Source organism: Macaca mulatta, chromosome 4 (assembly GCF_049350105.2).
Source record: "Macaca mulatta isolate MMU2019108-1 chromosome 4, T2T-MMU8v2.0, whole genome shotgun sequence".
In the NCBI taxonomy this organism is placed as follows: Eukaryota; Metazoa; Chordata; class Mammalia; order Primates; family Cercopithecidae; genus Macaca; species Macaca mulatta.
This window is the reverse complement of record NC_133409.1, coordinates 180234009-180254573: the sequence shown is the minus strand read 5'-3', so window position 1 is coordinate 180254573 and position 20565 is coordinate 180234009. Positions and strand designations below refer to the sequence as shown.

The 20565-nt window shown below is 48.4% G+C and overlaps 1 protein-coding gene across 4 annotated transcripts; it reads left to right on the top strand.

The window, feature by feature from the left end:
* Nucleotides 1-670: 670 nt before the first annotated feature.
* Nucleotides 671-20157, top strand: NQO2 (N-ribosyldihydronicotinamide:quinone dehydrogenase 2). 4 transcript variants are annotated; one of them, XM_078001012.1, is made up of 9 exons: nucleotides 671-813; nucleotides 3060-3177; nucleotides 6362-6461; nucleotides 8326-8417; nucleotides 11086-11250; nucleotides 13593-13723; nucleotides 16200-16313; nucleotides 17549-17650; nucleotides 19875-20157. In XM_078001012.1, exons 4-9 carry the CDS (start codon nucleotides 8411-8413, stop codon nucleotides 20049-20051), a joined length of 696 nt encoding a protein of 231 aa, XP_077857138.1. In that variant the 5' UTR covers nucleotides 671-813; nucleotides 3060-3177; nucleotides 6362-6461; nucleotides 8326-8410; the 3' UTR covers nucleotides 20052-20157. The 4 variants fall into 4 exon arrangements, with proteins under 4 accessions (XP_077857138.1, XP_077857139.1, XP_077857140.1 ...); XM_078001013.1 differs by lacking the exon at nucleotides 6362-6461; XM_078001014.1 differs by lacking the exon at nucleotides 11086-11250.
* Nucleotides 20158-20565: the final 408 nt, after the last annotated feature.

Sequence of the window (20565 nt, the reverse complement as noted above, 5' to 3'; positions counted from 1 at the left end):
AGGCTTGAGCCACCGCGCCCGGCCTCATTCTTTCTTTTGCACCACGGACCCTCATTCTGTAACCGGGATACCTGCCAGGGATGGGGAGCGGGAGGCGCAGGGCAGGGGCGTCCCTCTTCTCGGCACAGCGTCCCCGCGCTGGATTTCTATCAATCCAGTTTCCACCTCCCTGGAAGCCAGTAGGGTCCTCCTCAATCCTGGATCGCGGGGCGAGGCCCCGCGCGGACCTCAGGGGCGGGGAGTGGACAGAGCTTAGGGGCCGGGGAGAAGTGTGGGTGGGGCGGGACGCCGGCGTGGAGGCGGGGCCTGGGCGTGGGAGGGCGTGGAGCGAGGCGGTGCACCGCCGGGGCGGGGTGTGGGTGGGGCTCCGGGGCGGGTGTGGGCGGGGCTATGGGGCGGGGCGTGGGCGGTGCTATGGGGGCGGGGCGGGGCGGTGCTATGGGGTGTGGGCGGGGCTATGGGGCGGGGCGGGGTGTTGCTATGGGGGCGGGGTGTGGGCGGTGCTATGGGGGTGTGGGCGGGGGAGGGGCGGGGCGCGGATCATGGGCGGGACCGGGAGTGGGCGGGGCCTCAGTGTAGCAGGCGTGCTGCGGAAAGACGCCTGCAGTCCCGCGTCTCGGGGCGGGTTCTGGGCTGCTTGGGTTGGCGCGTGTCCCTGGTCCCCGAGGGCGCAGTCGCAGCGCTCCCGCCCGCCAGGCGTCTGCGAGTGCGCGGCCCTGTGCGGCCGGAACCTGGGGCAACTCCGAGAGCGGTCCTTGGGGAGACGCGGGTCCCAGCCCTGAGGCACCTACTGGGGCGTGCGCTGGTCGGAGGGTGAGTGATCCCCGGTCGGGGACCGGGGGACTTGGGAGGGACAGTTCCCGGACTGGAGGGCCAGAACGCTCCCTGGGATTTCACCTGGCCGGACATATGGCCCTGTGGGTCATCGCGCCCAGGCCAGGAACCATTCTGAACATAGGATGGTAGTTGGTTGTAACTGAACGCGCCCGCACGCAGGGCCCCGGTGTCGAATCGTCTGGTTGAACCTGCCGTCAACCCTATGGAACGGGTGCTGGTATCATAGTCACATTACAAGTAGGAATCAGCTGGCCCGAGGTCAGTCTGTAAAGCGGGTACCGGGGTTTAGGCCCGTGCGTTGCCCAGCGCTGCCCTGAAGGTGCAGGTGAACCACTGTTTTGCACTGCCTTTGTCAAGGATATTGTGGCAGTCTGGAAAAAAAAAATCAGCTTCTCTAATCTATAATCTCTCTGAAAAAAAATAAATAAGCTTTTTTTTTTTTTTTTTTGAAATGGAGTCTCGCTCTGTCGCCCAGGCTGGAGTGCAGTGGCACGATTTCGGTTCACTACAACCTCCGCCTCCCGGGTTCAAGCAATTCTTCCGTCTCAGCCTCCTGAGTAGCTGGGATTACAGGCACGCGCCACCACGCCTGGCTAATTTTTTGTATTTTTAGCAGAGTCGGGTTTCATGTTGGTCAGGCTGGTCTCAAACTCCTGACCTCGTGATCTGCCCGCCTCAGCCTCCCAAAGTGCTGGGATTACAGGTGTGAGCCACCGCGCCCGGCCCTGTTTTTTTTTTTTTTTTTTTTGAGAAGGGTCTCACTCTGTTGCCCAGGCTGGAGTGCAGTGGGGCAATCTCCACTCACTGCAACCTCTGCTTTCCGGGTTCAAGCGATTCTCCCACCTCAGCTTCCCAAGTAGCTGGGATTACAGGCGCCCGTCACCATGCCCAGCTAATTTTTGTATTTTTAGTAGAGGCGGGGGTTTCGCCATGTTGGCCAGGCGGGTCTTGAACTCATTTTTCTTTCTTTTTTTTTTTTTTTAATGAGACAGAGTTTCGCTCTTGTTGCCCAAGCTGGAGTGCAATGGCGCAATCTCAGCTCACTATAACCTCCGCCTCCCAGGTTCAAGCTATTCTCCTACCTCAGCCTCCCGAGTAGCTGGGATTACAGGTGCTCGCCACCACGCTCGGTTAATTTTTTGTATTTTTAGTAGAAATGGGGTTTCACCATGTTCGCCAGGCAGGTCTCAAACTCCTGACCTCAGGTGATCCGCCTGCCTCCGCCTCCCAAAGTGCTGGGATTACAGGCATGAACCATTATGCCTGGCCAAAAATCAGCTTGTTTAACCTTTAATCTGTGAAAAAATAAATCAGTTTAACCTTTAATCTCCGAAGATCTCAGCCAAAGAAATACATGAAAAGGAATATGTATTAGATAATAAACACTTCTAGCTGTGCTGTTTATAGGGCTGGGAAAAAAATGGAAATAATCTAAGGTCCCAGAAATAGGAAGATGGGCACACAAGGGTATGCAGGCAATGGTTTAGCTGCAGCATGAATACACACTGAATACACTGTGAAGTGTTGTCTGTTAGAATGCCCAGCAGGGGGACTTGTCCACATGGAAAGAGGCACAGGAAATAAAGTGAAAACATTACAAAATAACTTCTACATGCTGATTAAAATCAAATAACGTACACATCAAAAATATCAGAGCCCATTTGACCTGGTATGTACAGTTTAATAAGCACATGGCTCTTTTCTCCTGTAGGCCTGGGTAGGTGCATAGTTTATAACAAGGGAGAGAACTGTCACTGCTGTGGATGGGGTGCCAAGGGAAGTGCCTGGGGTGAAGTGAACAGTGACGCACTGCAAGTCGAGAGCCTGGGTTGGAGTCTTTCTCTACTAATTCAAATAGTATAGAAAATAGAGCTGAGTCACTCAAATAGAGCTGAGTCACTCAGCTCTTGGACCTCAGATTCTTATTCTTAACCACTAGGGGGATGGAGACAGAAGTCACAGACTCACATGCCACCAGGCATATGATGTAAACATGTAAACTCGGCCAAGGAATACAATAGGGTGTGGTGAGCTGGGGACACTGAAGAATGGATGCGCTGTCTAGAAGAGGGAAAATGAAGCATTTCATACAAACAACATGTCTTCGGGCAATCACTTTGGGAATCAGGATAAGGTGTTCCCCCAGGCTGCAGAAACACCGGCAACGTTTACAAAGGTAAATCATTTCGTATCACTCTTTTTTTTTTTCTTTTTTGAGACAGAGTCTTGCTCTGTTGCCCAGGCTGGAGTGCAATGGCAGAATCTTGGCTCACTGCAACCTCCACCTCCCAGATTCAAGCAATTCTCCTGACTCAGCCTCCCAAGTAGCTGGGACTACAGGTACGTGCCACCATACCTGGCTAATTTTTGTATTTTTTAGTAGAGATGGGGTTTTGCCACATTGACCAGGCTGGTTTCAAACTCCTGACCTCAGGTGATCGCCCCATGTTGGCCCCTCAAAATGCTGGGATTACAGGTGTGAGCCACCACAACTGGCCATCATTCCATATTACTCTCTAGCTTAAGAGGCTCCAAGGGCTTTCTGTCAGACTTAGAATAAAATCTCACCCCTACCCTAGGAGAGGTCAGACCCCTCCCACCTCCCTGACTGCATCTACCACCACCCAACTCTTTTTTTTTTTTAACCATAGTTCAGCCAAACAGGCTTTTTTTTTTTTCTTTTACTTTCTGTTTTTTCTTGAAACAGAGTCTCACTCTGTCACCCAGGCTGGAGTGCAGCAATCCTCTAACCTCAGCCCCCTGAGCAGCTGGGACTACAGGCATGTGCCACCACACCTGGCTAATTTTTTTAAATCTTTGGTAGAGATGGGATCTCACTATGTTGCCCAGGCTGGTCTCAAATTCCTAGGCTCAAGTGATCTCCTGCCTCAGCCTCCCAAAGTGCTGGGATTACAGGCATAGGCCACTGAGCCTAGCTCAGACTTTTTTGCTGTTTCCTGAACCTGAAACCAGCACCCATCTCAGGCCCGAACTTACTATCCCATCTACCTGGACTTTTGTTTATAGATCTTTGCGTGGCTGGTTCCAGGTCACCGGTCCCTGCTCTGAGACACCTTCCTGGACCACTTATCTAAAATAGCAAACATTCCCCTGCTGTTTGGTCCATTAGAGTACTTTATTTGCTTATCTCTATTAGGTACCACAGTTCTGGTACTTACCGCCACCTGGAATTCTGTGGCACTTTCTTTGCTGGCTTGTTTGTTGTTTCTTGCCCACCCCTGCCCTCTGCCCAAAAAGTATAAAGTTCCCTTCTTATCTGTCTTGTGGCCCCAGCACCTGCCCAGAGGTGAGCCCTTCTGCCAGGAGGGGTCCAACTGAACGAACATGTGTATGGGTTAGGAACTGTCACTGCTAGTAACAGAGTCAACTCCAGAGGCTTTCTTTTTTTTTTTTTTTTTTTTGAGACGGAGTCTCGCTCTGTCGCCCAGGCTGGAGTGCAGTGGCTGGATCTCAGCTCATTGCAAGCTCCGCCTCCCGGGTTCACGCCATTCTCCTGCCTCAGCCTCCCGAGTAGCTGGGACTCCAGGCGCCCGCCACCACGCCCGGCGGCTAGTGTTTTGTATTTTTTAGTAGAGATGGGGTTTCACCATGTTAGCCAGGATGGTCTCGATCTCCTGACCTCGTGATCCACCCGTCTCGGCCTCCCAAAGTGCTGGGATTACAGGCTTGAGCCACCGCGCCCGGCCAACTCCAGAGGCTTTCACAGAACTCGTGAAGAGCCTGGAGCTTCTCAGAAACCGTCACCTGCTCCGGAACCTCCGTGACTCCGGGCTCCATACTCACCTTCCAATCTCAGTTTCGCCTCCACCTTGACCTTTCCTCCTGGTGGCCTGTCCGTAATTGTCCTTCAGATTCTTCCCCTGTTTTTAACCTGAGAGCACCTGCCTCACCTTAGACCTGCTCCCTGCTGGCCTCAGGGTCCCTCCACCGTGTGCGCCAGGGGCAGCCACCTTCTCTCCAGGTTCCGGATAGATTGAGAGCAACCTGAGAAGGTGGCCAACCCCTGAGCTGCCTGGTCAAGCCACGCCCGTGGGGTCAGGAGAAAGCCCCTCCTCCTCGGCCTCACCGACCAGCCTGCTTCCCTAGGCTGTGCCAGGCCTCCCTGTGCGCTGTGACAGCCAGTTTGCTTTCTACAAAGTCACCTCCAGGCAGTGACTGTCTACCAGGGCACTCCTGAGCCTCCCAGCTAATGATGAGGTCATTCACTCTCCTCTCGTTTTCCTTTAAGATAATCCCTTTCCTGACCTGCCATTTTGGCTCACCCTGTAAGTTACAGTCCTACTTCTCACTGCCAAGCGTGGGTGTCACTGCTGGCTCGGGGAGCGTGGATCTTATAAACTTGCCTCATCGGGAGGCTTTGAGGAGTGACCTCCAGGGACTAGACAAGTAGCTTGTTCTTCACAATCAGTGCCCTCCCAAGAACATCCAGGGGTTCAGCCTCAGTGCTAAGACAACTGTGTCTCCCTGACGTATGCTCGCTGCTGGTAATTCTAGGGAAAGCAGAGGGCTGTGCAGGTGCCCCTGCCCCAGGCTAGGAGAGCTGGCAAATGCCTAGAGACCCAAAGGCCTCATCCTCAGGGAGGCCAACTCTTCTGTTTTAGTGATATTTTATTGTGATTTACAGTGCAACTGACCGGTTCGAACAATACCACCTGTATTCATAAACTTTCTTTTTCCTTTCCGTCCTCACTGCCCAGCTTTAGTTCATTCTTGTAGGTGTTGCTGGTGTCAGAATAGGAACCTCCCTGCACTTTGAATGGATGAATGTGACCTCTCCCACATTCTCCGGTGCTGTGATGTGCCTTAAACACAGCGCGGTGCTTGGACACAAAGCCAGTGCCCGGAGCCCTTATGCAGTTTCAGACTGACAGGCCATAGCCTTCCCTACAGACTCAGTGCCATTGTAGAAGTTCCTGCGTGGAAAATACATAAACACAAATATCTGCGGTTGACAAACCACCACCATCTTGCAGCCCCCAGAGAGCCTCAGGAATCCAGGTTTCTTTGATATTTCTGCTCCCTGTCCTTGGTGCATAGCCTCCATCCCCAGGACGACCCACAGTCCAGCTGGGAAGAGAGCCAGGGACAAAGCCGGAGGGAACTAGCTCCACACCTCCCAGCCCAGCTGAGTTAGCTTCTTGAGGGTGTTTCCCGGAAGCCCTGCCTGCCACTTCTGCTGACACCTCACTGGCCATCTCAACTGCAAGGCAGCCTAGGAAGTGTAGTGTTTCCCTGGATGCATGGATTCCTGGAATCAATTCAGAGTCTGTCTTTAGGGAACCAGAGTGAGGATGTTCAGTCACCAAAGATGCAGGTTCCCAGCTGTCCAGTGAAGTCAAGAAAACGGGGAAGGATTTGAACTCAACTTTGGGTGTTTGGAGTGATCAGAGCTGTCTGACTCCTTGGGGGGTGGCAGTGCCCCACTCTGTTAAGTCCCATGCCTGCCCCCAACTCAGCTTCAGCCACAATGATGTAACTAACTTCTTTTCCTCTATGTCCACAGGGCACCTGGCCTGGGTGGAGCCCACTCCTCTGCACCCACCTCACTTCTTGCAGTATTTTGCAGACCCCAGACCTATGCCTGCGCTCCTGGATAGCTGGAGGTAGAGAGCAGGCCCTGGAAGATGCTCATTCAGGCCCTGCTCAAGATTCTAGTCCTGGTGTGGACAAGCACCACTTCTGTGTGTCTCTGTGCTTTTTGTTTTGCTGTGAAGACACACTGATAGGTTCACATTGTCGTTTGGACACAACACGCAGGATGCGTGTCCTCACACTAAGCCCTAGTCACACTCTCTGCATTGTTTCGTTTTTTATCCCATTTTTTCCTACTGTGGTAAAGAACATCTCACATAAAATTTACCATTTTAACCGCTTTCTTTTCTTTTCTTTTTTTTTTTTTTTGATAGAGTCTCGCTCTGTCTCAGCTTTCTGAGTAGCTGGGATCGCAGGTGCACACCACCACACCCAGCTAATTTTTGTATTTTTGGTAGAGACAGGGTTTCGCCATGTCGGCCAGGCTGGTCTCGAACTCCTGACCTCAGGTGATCCACCTGCCTCGGCCTCCCGAAGTGCTGGGATTACAGGTGTGAGTCACGGTGCCTGACCTCGTTTTAACCACTTTTAAGGGTAGAGTTTTCTGGCTGTTTTCATTCATGTCCTGATAGACACTCGGGTTGCTTCCATGTTTTAGCTGTTGTGGAAAATGCTGCTTTGAACATGGGTGGGCAAGTGGTTTTGAAGACCCTGTTTTCAGTTTTTGGGTTCAGAGTAACAAATGGAATTGCTGAGCCACATGTTGATTCTAACTTACTAATTGTAATTTTTGGGGGCACAGCAGCTCCACAGCAGCTGCAGCACTCGACCTTTCCCCAGCGGTGCTCAGGGTTCCAATTTCTCTGCCTCCTCACCCACACGTGCTATTTTCTGGTTTTTTGGTAGTAGCAGCCTTTCGAACGGGTGTGAGATGGGATGTCATTGTGGTTTTGATTTGCATTTCCCTAATGATTAGTGATGCTAAGTATCTTTTCATGGCTTACTGGCCACTCATACATCTTCTTTGGAGAAAGGTCTATGCAAGCCCTCTGCCCATTTTTGCATTGAGTTGTTTGCTTTTTTGTTGTTAAGTTTTATCTGAGCTGTTTTTTCTGGTAGGGAGAGTGGGTTTGTTGGAGGTTCCTTGTCTCTCCCAGAAGGAAGCCAGAATTTCAGAGATGGCCAGGAGGGGGCGAGGCCAAAGGCCCCCCTGGGGAGAGCTCACATTTTTCCGTAGCCCCATTGTGTGCCAGCCACCGCACGCTGCAACTGTCTCTCCCTCACTCTTCTGGGCCGTGCTGTGACTTTGTTGATGAGGAGGTTGAGGCACAGAGCGGTGGAGGGATGTGCTGCAGGGCCCACAGCTACAACGGGCAGAGCTGGAAATTGCACCAAGTCTGTCGGACTTGGGGGTCTCCTCTGGCCTCCGCTGCATCCCTGGAGAATCTCTGAGACTTCTGGTTAGAGCCTGGGTCTAAGCCAACTCCCGTTATTTTCAAGTGAGGGGAAGGGCCAATAATTGCCACTGCTGACCCACCAGTGTCTGGCACCAGCCGAGGAGTGCAGGCTGCCCGTGTGGCGGTTCGCTGATCCCCCAGCCTTCTGCTTGATCTGAAGGGAAAACTGGGGAAGGCAGGAAGGCCAAGGAGCTCAACTCCTGCTTCCTACCGTGGCTCATTTCCTAGGTCCTTTGCTGTATGACTGTCTGGATGGAAGTTTCGGAGTCCTCTCAAAAAAGAAAAAAAGTGGGTTCTGACATCCTGCATGGCTTGTCCTCTGAGTCCTAAGTCTCCAGAAGATTCCTGGCCTCTCTTGAGAGGGCTTTCTCTGATGTGTTTGCCTGTCTGTCAGGGAGCAGCAGTGACGCCTGGATGTGGTACAGCCGACCTCACCTGTGCCTCTCCCCACCTCCCCTGGATTCGTTTTGTCTTTCAGACTGCTGGGCTCGCGGAAGAGAGACTGTACATGAAAGCCCCAGCCACCCACCAAATCAGAGGGAAAGAATCCATCTTCTTACGCCATGGCAGGTAATGATTCACTGTTGTGGAGTAAGACCTTTTTTGGTTTTTTTTGAGACGGGATTTTGTTGTATTGCCCAGGCTGGTCTCAAACTCCTGAGCTCAAGTGACCCTCCCACACTGACCTTCCAAGTCGGAGTTAGACTCTTTTTTTTTGACGGAGTCTTGCTCTGTCGCCCAGGCTGGAGTGCAGTGGTACGATCTTAGCTCACTGCAAGCGCCGCCTCCCGGGTTCACGCCTTTCTCCTGCCTCAGCCTTCCCAGTAGCTGGGACTACAGGCGCCTGCCACTGCGCCTGGCTAATTTTTTTGTATTTTTATAGAGACAGGGTTTCACTGTGTTAGCCAGGATGGTCTCTATCTCCTGACCTCGTGATCCGCCCGCCTCGGCCTCCCAAAGTGCTGGGATTACAGGCGGGAGCCACCGCGCCCGGCTCAGGAGTTAGACTCTTAATCAGAAATTGAATACATTGTCATAAAAAATCCAAGCCACATGGAAGTGTATAAACTATCTGGATTATTTTGTTTTCTATTTTCTCACTTGTTTTATTGTTCCTTTCGACTCCCTTCAGAATGTAAGTTCCTCAAAAGTGGGGCCCCGCCTATCCTGTCTTTGTTGTGCCTCCAGGCCCTGAAATTATCCCTGGGCCATAGCAGGGGCTCAAGTGAATGAACCCCAGGAGGCACCTTGGGTAAAAATTCAGTAGGATTCTATCTTTACTTTTGCAACTGCTTATCATGCACATATACACGAACAAACCATCTTGCAACTTTTTTATTTCACCTAACGATATAACATGGAGAGCCTTTCATGTTAGAACACACAGATTCACCTTATACTATACATTATAGTGTAGATTAGGATTTTCGACCTTGGCGCTACCGACATTTTGGGCCAGATAATCCTATGTTTTGGGAGGTTATCCTGTGCACCATGTTTAGCACCATCCCTGGCCTCTGCCCACCAGATGCCAATAACACCCCTCCCCACTAACTGTGACAAGCCAGAATGTCTCCAGGCATTGAGAATGTCCCCTGGCAGGCACAACACTGCCCCCAGTTGAGAACCACTGGTGTAGGTATTTCATGTGCATCTATTCTCCTGTGAAGCCCCTGAGTATAGTTCCTTTATTGAAATAAGAGTCTGAGAAAGTGAAATTAAAATGTTAACCATTAATCTGACTTACAGAATTCAACCTTTGCAGCCAGCTCAATGCCCTGAAACCCGTTGCTTCAAACTGATATGTGTATTTTCTCCTTAAATCTCATTATGAAAAATTTAAATCAAGAGTTTAACATCCTCTTAAAGGTTACCAGGGTAAATTTAATTAAGCAAATCACCAGGCTGCCTCCCAGAGGAAGTCAGTATATAATCCTGGAGACTCTTAACAATGAGGAAAATACTGCTCCAGAAGCAGTATTGGTGTGAACGATACAGCCAGTGCCGGGAAGGCCTGATTCTATTCCTAGAGTCCTCTTTGTTATCAGCATCACCATGAAAGATGGGCTCCATGTGGCCCTGCCTTCCCGCGAGACCAGCGGGTCTGATTCCTCATGTTTTGTTTAGGTGTCAGATTTTGATGGACCGGGGGAGATGGACGCAGAACCATGCCACACTGAAAGGTGCCTGTAGCTGATATGTGTAAATGTGGGTTAGCATGGAAGATTAATTCCAGCTGTTCTTTATTTTGACGTTAGGGAGCTGGTCTAAACCTTCTTATAGAGCACAATCAAATTAAGTTGGTCTTTTAAAAGATTTAGTGGTGGTATTTTTGAGGAGATATAATTTGACCCATTGTATTTTTGTATATTGGTAATCTCAAGTGATGTTGAGCTATGAATAACTGGATTTTTAAATGCCCATTACTTTAAAACTGCTACCTATTAGAAAGTTTGGTATTTCTGGGGCCAGGTGCGGGGGCTCATGCCTATAATCCCAGCACTTTGGGAGGCCGAGGTGGGCAGATCACCTGAGGTTGGGAGTTCGAGACCAGCCTGACCAACATGGAGAAACTGTCTCTACTAAAAATACAAAAAATTACCCAGGCTTGGTGGTGCATGCCTGTAATCCCAGCTACTCAGTAGGCTGAGGTAGGAGAATTGCTTGAACCTGGGAGGCAGAGATTGCAGTGAGCTGAGATCGTGCCATTGCACTCCAGCCTGGGCAACAAGAGCGAAACTCTGTTTCAAAAAAAAAAAGAAAGAAAGAAAGAAAAGAAAAGGAAGTTTGGTGTTTCTGGCCAAGTGCGGTGGCTCATGCCTGTAATCCCAGCACTTTGGGAGGCCAAGGCAGGTGGATCACTTGAGGCCAGGAGTTCAAGACCAGTCTGGCCAACATCACAAAACCCTATCTCCACTAAAAATACAAAAAATTAGCTGGGCGTAGTGGCACACACCTGTAGTCCCAGCTACTCGGGAGACTGAGGCATGAGAATCGCTTGAACCTGGGAGGCGGAGGTCGCAATGAGCTGAGATCATGCCACTGCATTTCCAGCCTGGGTGATAGAGCGAGACTGTCTCAAAAAAAAAAAAAGCGAGAGAGAAAGAAAAGAAAATTTGCTATTTCTTAGCTTCAATTACTATGACACACCTAAATGTTCAATTTTCATCTTAGTCTCCACTGAATTTAACAGAGAGAGGTTGTTCTTCAAGAGGAACTGTTTCTTACCCTGATTTAGGGAAGAAAGTACTCATTGTCTATGCGCACGAGGAACCCAGGTCTTTCAACGGATCCTTGAAGAATGTGGCTGTAGATGAACTGAGCAGGCAGGGCTGCACGGTCACAGTGTCTGATTTATACGCCATGAACTTTGAGCCGAGGGCCACAAGGAAAGATATCACTGGTGAGTCATGGGATAAATGCTCTATTTGTAAAAACCATCTTTATGTTTTTTACTTTATGTTGACTTCCAGTTGCAAAATGGCATTATAGAAGCAAGCTAGCTTCACTTTCCAAAAACAAATAGATAGCACTGAGATGATCACCAGCAATATCCCAGAAGTCAAATATGAGGATGAAGTAGTTCCCAAGACCACATAAGTGAAAAAACTGCAAGCAGACAGTAAGAGATTGGACTATTATATCCACAACACCCCTCCTCACAAACTACCCAGCACCAACTGTGTGGGAAATTTCCTCCGACATCAGAGGTTCTACACTGGAAAAAGAGATCAAGGTGGACAATCTGCTTCCCAATTTTCTGGGATTCCCAGAAACAGGCAGGAAGGAGACCTGTTCCTGCCTCAACCCACGGGAAACATCAGGAGTGCCTAAAGGAAGAAATATCCCTGACAACAGCCGGAGACAAAGGAGGGAGATGGGAGTATCGTCCCCAGCCCTGGAAACTCTCATCTGTAAATTAGCCAAAGGAGATGCCAAACCAGAGTGGCTGTTCAGCAGCACCACACTGTGGAGGTACATTCAGCAGGTTTCCTGGGCATGAACTGTTAGCCAGCCTTCCCACACTACCATGCTATCCCCTTTGGAACCTCTCATATTCAGGACTGGCATTACTCAGAACAGTTACTAGAGCAGAGGCAAACCCAGGCATAAACCACTATCTAGTGCCAAAAAGGAGGCAGTGACTTAGTAGAGGAAAAAAAAAAAAAAGAAATTTAATAAGAAAATTGCAAAGACTTTCTAAGCAAATATATGTAATAAAAATGAAAACAAGTCAGACATAGAAGACTGAAATAAATAGAAGTCATCCACAAGAAATAACAGTAAACAGGGAACCATAACCTCTCCACATAGACAAAGCAAGGAACCAGTGACTGAATCTAACGAGATGGGACTGTTTGGGCTCTCTGAGCAAGAATTCAAAATAGCACTTTTAAGGAAATTCAGTAATCTTCAGGATGACAGAGAAAAGCAATTCAGAAATGTATCAGCTAAATTGAACAAAAAGATTGAAATAATTTTTTAAAAATCAAACAGAAATCTTGAAACTAGAAATACATTTCCTGAAAAACTCGTTAGAGGCTCTCAACAGCAGAATGGATGAAGCAGAAGAAAAAATCAGTGAGCTCAAAGACAGGCAATTTGAAAATACACAGAGGATAAAAAAGAAAAAGGTATGGAGATTTCCTATAAAATATAGAAAATTACCTCAAAAGACCAAATCGAAGAACGATTGGTGCCTAAGAGGGAGCTGAGCAAGAGCAAGGCATAGCAAGCTTATCCAAAGAAATAGTAACAGAAAATTTTCCGAAACTTGAGAAAGAGACAAATATCCTGGTCATAGAATAAACAGATTTGACTCAAATAGGACTACCCCAAGGCATATAATTATTAAACTCTCAAAGGTCAAGAACAAAAAGAGGATCCTAAAAGCAAATAACATATAAAGGAGCTCCAGTTCATCTGGCAACAGACTTCTCAACAGAAAACATACAGGCCAGGAGGGAGTGGGACATTTTCAAAGTGCTGAAAGAACAAAACTGTCAACCAAGAATACTGTACCCAGAAAATCTAGCCTTCAACTCTGAAAGAGAGAGAAAGTCTTTCCCAAACAAAGAAAAACTGAGAGAATTCGCCACCACCAGACCCACCTTATAAGAAATACTAAAGGGAATTCAATATGAAAGAAAAACACTAATGCGCAAAAAGAAAACATTTGAAGATGTAAAACCCACTAGTAAAAGTAAGTACACAGAACACTCTAATACTATTAGGTTGTGTGCAATCCACTCATTGCTAGTATTAAGTCTAACAGACAAAGCTATCAAAAACAATAATCACTACGGTGACCTGTTAAGAGTTAGAGATACACAATATAAAATACGTAAATCGAGACACAAATACTAAAAAATGTGGAGGTGAGCATGAAATTAAAGTGTAGAGTTATTTTTTTAGACCTGCTTGGCATTGAACAGGACATCCAGCCTCTCTTAGGTCTCAGTTTGCTCTCCGGTAAATTGAGAAATACACCAGATTCACCAGTTGTTATGAAGAAAGGTGATGTGTGTAGAGCACAGCACCTGCTAGGTAGGAAGAGCTCAGTCAGTGGCCCTCCCAGACTGCTTCTCTTTCCCTAGCTTGGACCCGGGGTGCAGCTTCTGGTCAGGTTGCAGCAAGTCTTTGACTTGCTCTGAGGAGTCCGGTATACACAGTGCTACTGGGATGGTTGGGATGGGCTGTGGATGCCCACCTAGGAGTGAGAATGTTTGGTCTCTTCCCCCACAGCTGCTCTTTCTAATCCTGAGGTTTTCAATTACGGAGTGGAAACCTACGAAGCCTACAAGCAAAAGTCTCTGGCTAGCGACATCACTGATGAGCAGAAAAAGGTTCGGGAGGCTGACCTAGTGATATTTCAGGTTTGTTTTCCTCAATTAATATATTGAATCAGATTCATCTTATGTACAAACTCTTTCTGAATATTGAGTTTTGTGCTGCTTCTAGAAGTGGCATCAATGCTTTTAGCACAGTTGCACACTTACTGAGCAAATATTATAACCTAGTTACAACACCTAGTTACAACACTTCACCTAGTTACAACACTACTTTAAACACTTTACCTAGTTGTAACACTACTTTTAACACTTTACCTAATGGGGTAAAGATATCCATGTAGCCAATATCACTCACTCCAAATCCCGACTGCCATGTAAATAGGAATGAAGGATCTTTCCATTAGCCCAGTGGTCCAAGAATCATCTGAAACCTGCCAGTCTCGTTGCTTCCCTTCTCTTCCAGTTCCTGCCCTGAAACATTCTGGGGCTGCTTGAGAACCACATTTCTATGCACAAATGTTTATCAGGGTAAATCAGGCCAAATGCATCTCCTTAAATAGCCTGACTTAAATATCCTGATCATTAAGAGGAACATCTCTGCTTTCTATCCTCTCAGTGGTTGCTTCACCCCCAACCCAGCCACCTTCCTGTATGTGTTCAGAAGGAGGTGATGCCACTGCAGAGTGAACTGGCCCCACAAAATGGCCTCCAGGAGTGCTCACTCATCAGGCCACTTCCCACCCTGCAAGGAAGATGTGCAGGCATGGCTGTGACTGTGGAAGCCTGGCAGCAGAGTACACACATGAGCTTTGAGGGTATGGTTGGGTTGACAGAAATTCCTGTCCAACTAGAAAGAAAGGGGAATCTATTATAAGGGCTCTGGTCACTTGGGCCTCCTGGATCCCAAGGGCAGAGCTGTAGCTGCTCTCATCCTTGGATTTCCATCTGCTCTTTTCTGCCTCTTGGCTCTGTTCTCTCTCACTGCATGCCAGGGACTGGATCCCCTAGATCCAGAATTTCCAAGCATGGGATCTGACTGGTTCAGATCGTGTCTGTTTTCCAACCCTGCTTGAGGATGGGGAATAGGTGGGAGAACGAGAGCACTGTTCTCATGAGCCCACCATGTGAGTGCAAGGCAGGGGATAAGGGGCATGTGACCACTTTCCAGACAAAACCACATGTCCAGAATGATGAGGTTCCCAAGCCTTCAGAAAAGCAACCTGCATGTGCGGGAAGAGGGCTGCCTCATCCCTACCCAGGCTTGCCTCTGTGCACCCTTTCCTGACACCAGCCCTTTCTTTACTCAGTGACCGTGAGCTGCTAATCCGGCCAAAGTGCAGGATATTCTTCGTCCTAATTACAGGTGGGTGGACTCATAGTCCTCAGGCCTGGGTGACCATGCAGTTTACCATCTGTGCTTTAATACCATGCCAGTACGATGGGCCTGTATCCTGGGGCACGTGGTCCCAGCAGAACCACACTGAGCTCTCTGCCCTGCTTCTCCTGTCCCCCTCGGGTCGGCCGGCCACATGGAGCCCGCTTCTCCTCCTCGCTCCCACTCCACTCCCACAACCCGGTGGCTGGGTAGGCTAAGACCTGGCCTTTCTATAATGGCCTTTGTTTTATTTCACTTCATTTCACTCCATTTCCCTACCTTCTCTTTTTTTCTGATACTTTGTCCAGAGGGTCTGCATTATAAGTTATTTTTTTATTCAACATTAATAAAAATGTCATTCATCACTACTACACCACTAATATCAGAGCCCACCACTCACTGAGCTTTTATTCTGTTTGGGGCACTGTGGTGTGTCCTCAAATCCTCACCAGAATGCTGTGAGCTGTGAACTATTAGTAGCCCTATTTGATGAATCAGGAAAAAGGAGGCACAAGGAGGTCAAGTAACTTGCCAATGTCACACAACAGCAGGTTGTGGAGCCTGGGTTTCAATGCCAAGTCGTGAGTTTTCTATTGAAAGCACATGAGACATTGGCTTCCACCTTTGATAACAGATGATTGCCTATGTTTATTTCCCTTCCCAGGCGGCAACACTGGATGTAATGTTAGGGCATCTATGGGATAGGGAGATCTTACTGCTGGTCTATGGAATACAAACATATGACTTTAGTTGGTGTCAAAATCCGTAGCCGCTAGCACCTAACTCAGTCCGACTCCCAGATGCTAACAACATGCCCCAGGCAGGGGAAAGGGCATGCTTTTCCCCACCCTTCCTTTCGATTGGCTTAGTCAGAGACTGCTGCTCCAATGCCAGCGTCATGCAGAGCTCCTCATCCCCTCCCTGCCTGCCCGGAGCCAGCATCAGGGGCTGTCATCACTGGGGGATGCAGAGCTACCTGCAACAGCAACAAGGACCACTGTCATCCCCTTCCCGTCTCACGTCCCCACTGCACCTTTCAGAGCTGACCACACGGGTTACCCTCACCTGCCCAGCTGCCAGGGAAGAGGAGGGCTGTGGGCTTCATTCCAAATCACCAGATAGACTAAACTAGGAAACCTGAGGTGAGCCGCAGCCTCAGTTTCTCTTTGGTGTTGTCGCCCACAGTTCCCGCTGTACTGGTTCAGCGTGCCGGCCATCCTGAAGGGCTGGATGGATAGGGTGCTGTGCCGGGGCTTTGCCTTCGACATCCCAGGATTCTACGATTCCGGTTTGCTCCAGGTACGGCTCTTGGAAAAGGATCGCTGTGGATAGTTGGAGTGAGGGGACGGAGGGATGCATCTTCTATCAAGTTATATTTCTAGTTTGCTTTCTTTTCTTAGCAAATATTCATTGAGCTCCCACTATGTACAAAGCACCATGTACTGCACACAGTGGGCATGGCGCCATGTCTGAAGTCGTGGAGCTTTTTATCTAGTGGGGCTGCAGACACATCCACAGCATACCACGCACATGGCAAACAAGGGAGTGGGCCAGGTGTCAGGTAACGGGGGACCTGGGCAACCTTATGTGGGCAACCCAGCGGTCAGCCCTGGCTCCAGAGGGAGTACCTCCTTCTTGGTGCAGAGTCCAGTCCTGGCCTGGCACACGTTCACTCCCCTGAGCATCATGTGCCTGCTGTGAGACCAAGATCCTGTGACACCCACATGGCAGGGTGAGGAGAGCTTGGAACCTGGTAGATGTGCAACACGTGGTAGCTATGAATTCTTACTAAAAGAATGATTTTTAAGGCCGGGTGCAGTGGCTCACACCTGTAATCCCAGCAATTTGAAAGGCCAAGGAGGGTGGATCACTTGAGGCCAGGAGTTCGAGACCAGGCTGGCCAACATGGAACCCTGTCTCTACTAAAAACACAAAAATTAGCCAGGCATGGTGGTAGGTGCCTATAGTCCCAGCTACTTGGGAGGCCGAGGCAGGAGACTGTCTTGAACCTGGGAGGTGGAGCTTGCAGTGAGCCGAGATCACATCATTGCACTCTAGCCTGGGCGACAGAGTGAGACTCTCTCTCAAAAAAAAAAAAAAAGGAATGATTTTTAAATTCTAAAATCTTCAGAAAATAAATGCATGTAAGGGAAACATACTGAGTAACCAAGATGTGTCTTGGACCACGAATGGTGCTACCACTTACTGAGCGGCCCTGTGTGCTGGGAACCTTGTCCTATGGTCAGTGCCTTGGCTGTATCCATCACACATGGCGTCATGGAAACCTGGTTTCCACCAGCAACCTGGGCATGTTAGAGCTTCTGTGTTGGCTTGGTCCATTCACTTGGATTGTCTCCTCCTCCTGTTGGGATGTCACTGTCACCTATGGATGGGAGTGTTGCATTTGTCCATCCCTGGAGGGTGCCCACACGCATGTTCCCTGCTGGCTGTGCTAAGCCCGTGTGCTGGAGGCTCAGTAACATTTCCTTCCTCTTCTGGAGTCCACACAAATGCATCTGCTTTCTCCCTTGCAGGGTAAACTAGCGCTCCTTTCCGTAACCACAGGAGGCACGGCCGAAATGTACACGAAGACGGGAGTCAGTGGGGATTTTCGATACTTCCTGTGGCCACTCCAGGTAGACCAGCTGCAAGTGGATCCCTTGCTAGTTGGCACACGCACACACAGACACAGATGCACACATCTATACACACACACGCGTGCACACACATACATGCCCTCAGCTCCCCGAGGGGTGAGATGAGATGGGATGGAAGCGTGATGCCCCACACCATTTGGACTCCCCTGGATACAGAAAATTATAACATTTTGACCCTTTTAAATGTTTTACTTGACAGATTTGAAAAGCTTGACTGATAGGGAAAATGTGCCCTAATGACAGCTTTTGATATAGTTTGGGCAGAAGCTAAGCCAAGCCTGCTTAGCCTGATGTCTGCTCTTGGTCAGCAGAGAAGCCCCCAGGTGGCCCTGCGCGTGTTGTGATCCGTGCGGGTGAAGCTGTCCACATGCTCTGCCAGTGCTTGGTGACAGCAGCACTGCCCTTGGACCCTGGCAAGTGGCGCCCCAGGCCCTACATTCTGATGGCCGCATGCTGGCCTCTGCTGGCCATGCCAACCCCCATACGGGCAAGGGGCCTATGGAGCCAGCCCACACCCACCTCCCAGGCATGGTGGCATGTGCCTGTAGTACCAGTTACTAGGGAGGCTGAGGCAGGAGGATCACTTGAGCCCAGTGAGCTACGATCATGCCACTGCACCCAGCTGGGGCAACAGAGTGAGACCTCACCTATAAAAATAATAAAATAAATCTTAAATAAATGTTAATAAATAAAATATGGCATTATAATCTTAGGGGACCACTATCGCACATGCAGTCCATCACTGATCAAAACATCATGCAACGCATAACTACATGTGTTAATTGGCTGTTCAATTAAAACTTCATAGTCAATTTAAAAAACAAGACAAAGAAGAAAATTAAGAAACACGCCCAAACATGGCAATAAAACAATAGCTATGAAAAGATTAAACTTTTCTATGAAAAAATGGAAACTCTCATGCTGAGTCATAAAATAAATAAATAAATAAAATCATGTTGCCTGAGGGGGAAAAAAATGTAAAAAGTGGTGTGTGGGCCTCTCACTCCTCACCTGACAGGGCAGGCCTAGGTGAGGGTGTGGGTTTTAAAGGACGTAATGCAGAGGGCTGAGTGTGATATTTTTAGAAAAAAAAGTGATCCTCTTTGAAAGGAGAAAGTAGGCCAGGCGCGGTGGCTCAAGCCTGTAATCCCAGCACTTTGGGAGGCCGAGACGGGCGGATCACAAGGTCAGGAGATCGAGACCATCCTGGTTAACACGGTGAAACCCCGTCTCTACTAAAAAATACAAAAACCTAGCCGGGCGAGGTGGCGGGCGCCTGTAGTCCCAGCTACTCAGGAGGCTGAGGCAGGAGAATGGCGTAAACCCGGGAGGCGGAGCTTGCTGTGAGCTGAGATCCAGCCACTGCACTCCAGCCTGGGCGACAGAGCGAGACTCCGTCTCAAAAAAAAAAAAAAGGAGAAAGTATGTGGTTCCAATTCCTTACAGTCTACTGAAGGAAATCATAATTTACAAGCCTGACCTTGCTTCTTCACAGGCGAACGGGTCTCTTATGTGTCATTAGCCAGGTTCAAATTCTTCTTGCTTTTAAAAAAAAATCTTTCCTTTTTCTTCAGTTTGCAGAAGTACATTTTATGGCAAACAAACAAACAGAAAGAGACAATATGAAATATAAAAAGAGAAAGTCCCTTTAATCCCCCCACCTCAGAAAGAATCACTTTAAATCATTTGATTTATTTTCTTAAGGCCTATATATTTTCTCACATACATAATTTTTATTATAGGTTTATTACGTTGACTGCTCTTATGGTATATCGTAAATACTGCTTAAAATTCGTTGTTGTTTTCATTTAACAGATATCTTGAACAAACTTCCATGGTACACATTACAGCTAGAATAACCTCATTCTGGAATAATCTATAGTGTGAATGTACCATAATTTGCCCAATCAAGCAGAACTATCATGTTTGGTGTCTGAATCAGTTGCAAGGATTGTAGGTTAATTGCAGTTATAAAAATAGAACTTGGAAATTCCAGCTGCCCCAGCTTCTTCACTGCTCTTATGCAAGGCTTGCATCCTAAAGCCATAGGGAAGTTTAGCTTTCACTTGCCTTGTAACATTAAGGTTGTTTCATGATTTTTTGAAGGTTTGTTTCACACCATTTCCCCCCTTACATCATTTAACTGAATGGTATGTAACAGGTGTAGTTTCTAATGAGTTCTTTTCCTCCCCTGTGGCTTTAGCACGGCACATTACACTTCTGTGGATTTAAAGTCCTTGCCCCTCAGATCAATTTTGCTCCTGAAATTGCATCCGAAGAAGAAAGAAAGGAGATGGTGGCTGCATGGTCCCAGAGGCTGCAGACCATCTGGAAGGAGGAGCCCATCCCCTGCACGGCCCCCTGGTACTTCGGGCAATAACTCTGTGGCACGTGGGCATCACGTAAGCAGCACACTAGGAGACCCAGGCGCAGGCAAAGAGAAGACGGTGCTGTCATGAAATAAAATTACAACATAGCTACCTGGAGATACTTTTTTCTTTCTATTTTGTTTGTTTGTTTGTTTGTCTTTAATTTTAGCTTTAAGGAGTACATGGGCGGTACTGTTTCAGGGGAATATTGTGTGGCGCTGGGGTTTGGGCTTCTATTGATCTCATCACCCAAATAATGAGCATAGTTCCCAATAGTTTTTCAACACTTCCTTTCCTCCCTTCCCGCTTTTGGATTCCCAGTGTCTATTGATCCCCTGTGTACCCAATGTTTAGTTCTCACTTACACATTAGAACATGGGGAATTTGGTTTTATTTCTGTGTTAAATCGCTTGGGATAATGGCCTCCAGCTGCACCCACGTTACTGCAAAGGACAGGATTTCGTGTTTTTTTATGGCTGCCTAGTATTCCATGGTGTCTGTGTACCACACTTTCTTTATCCAGTC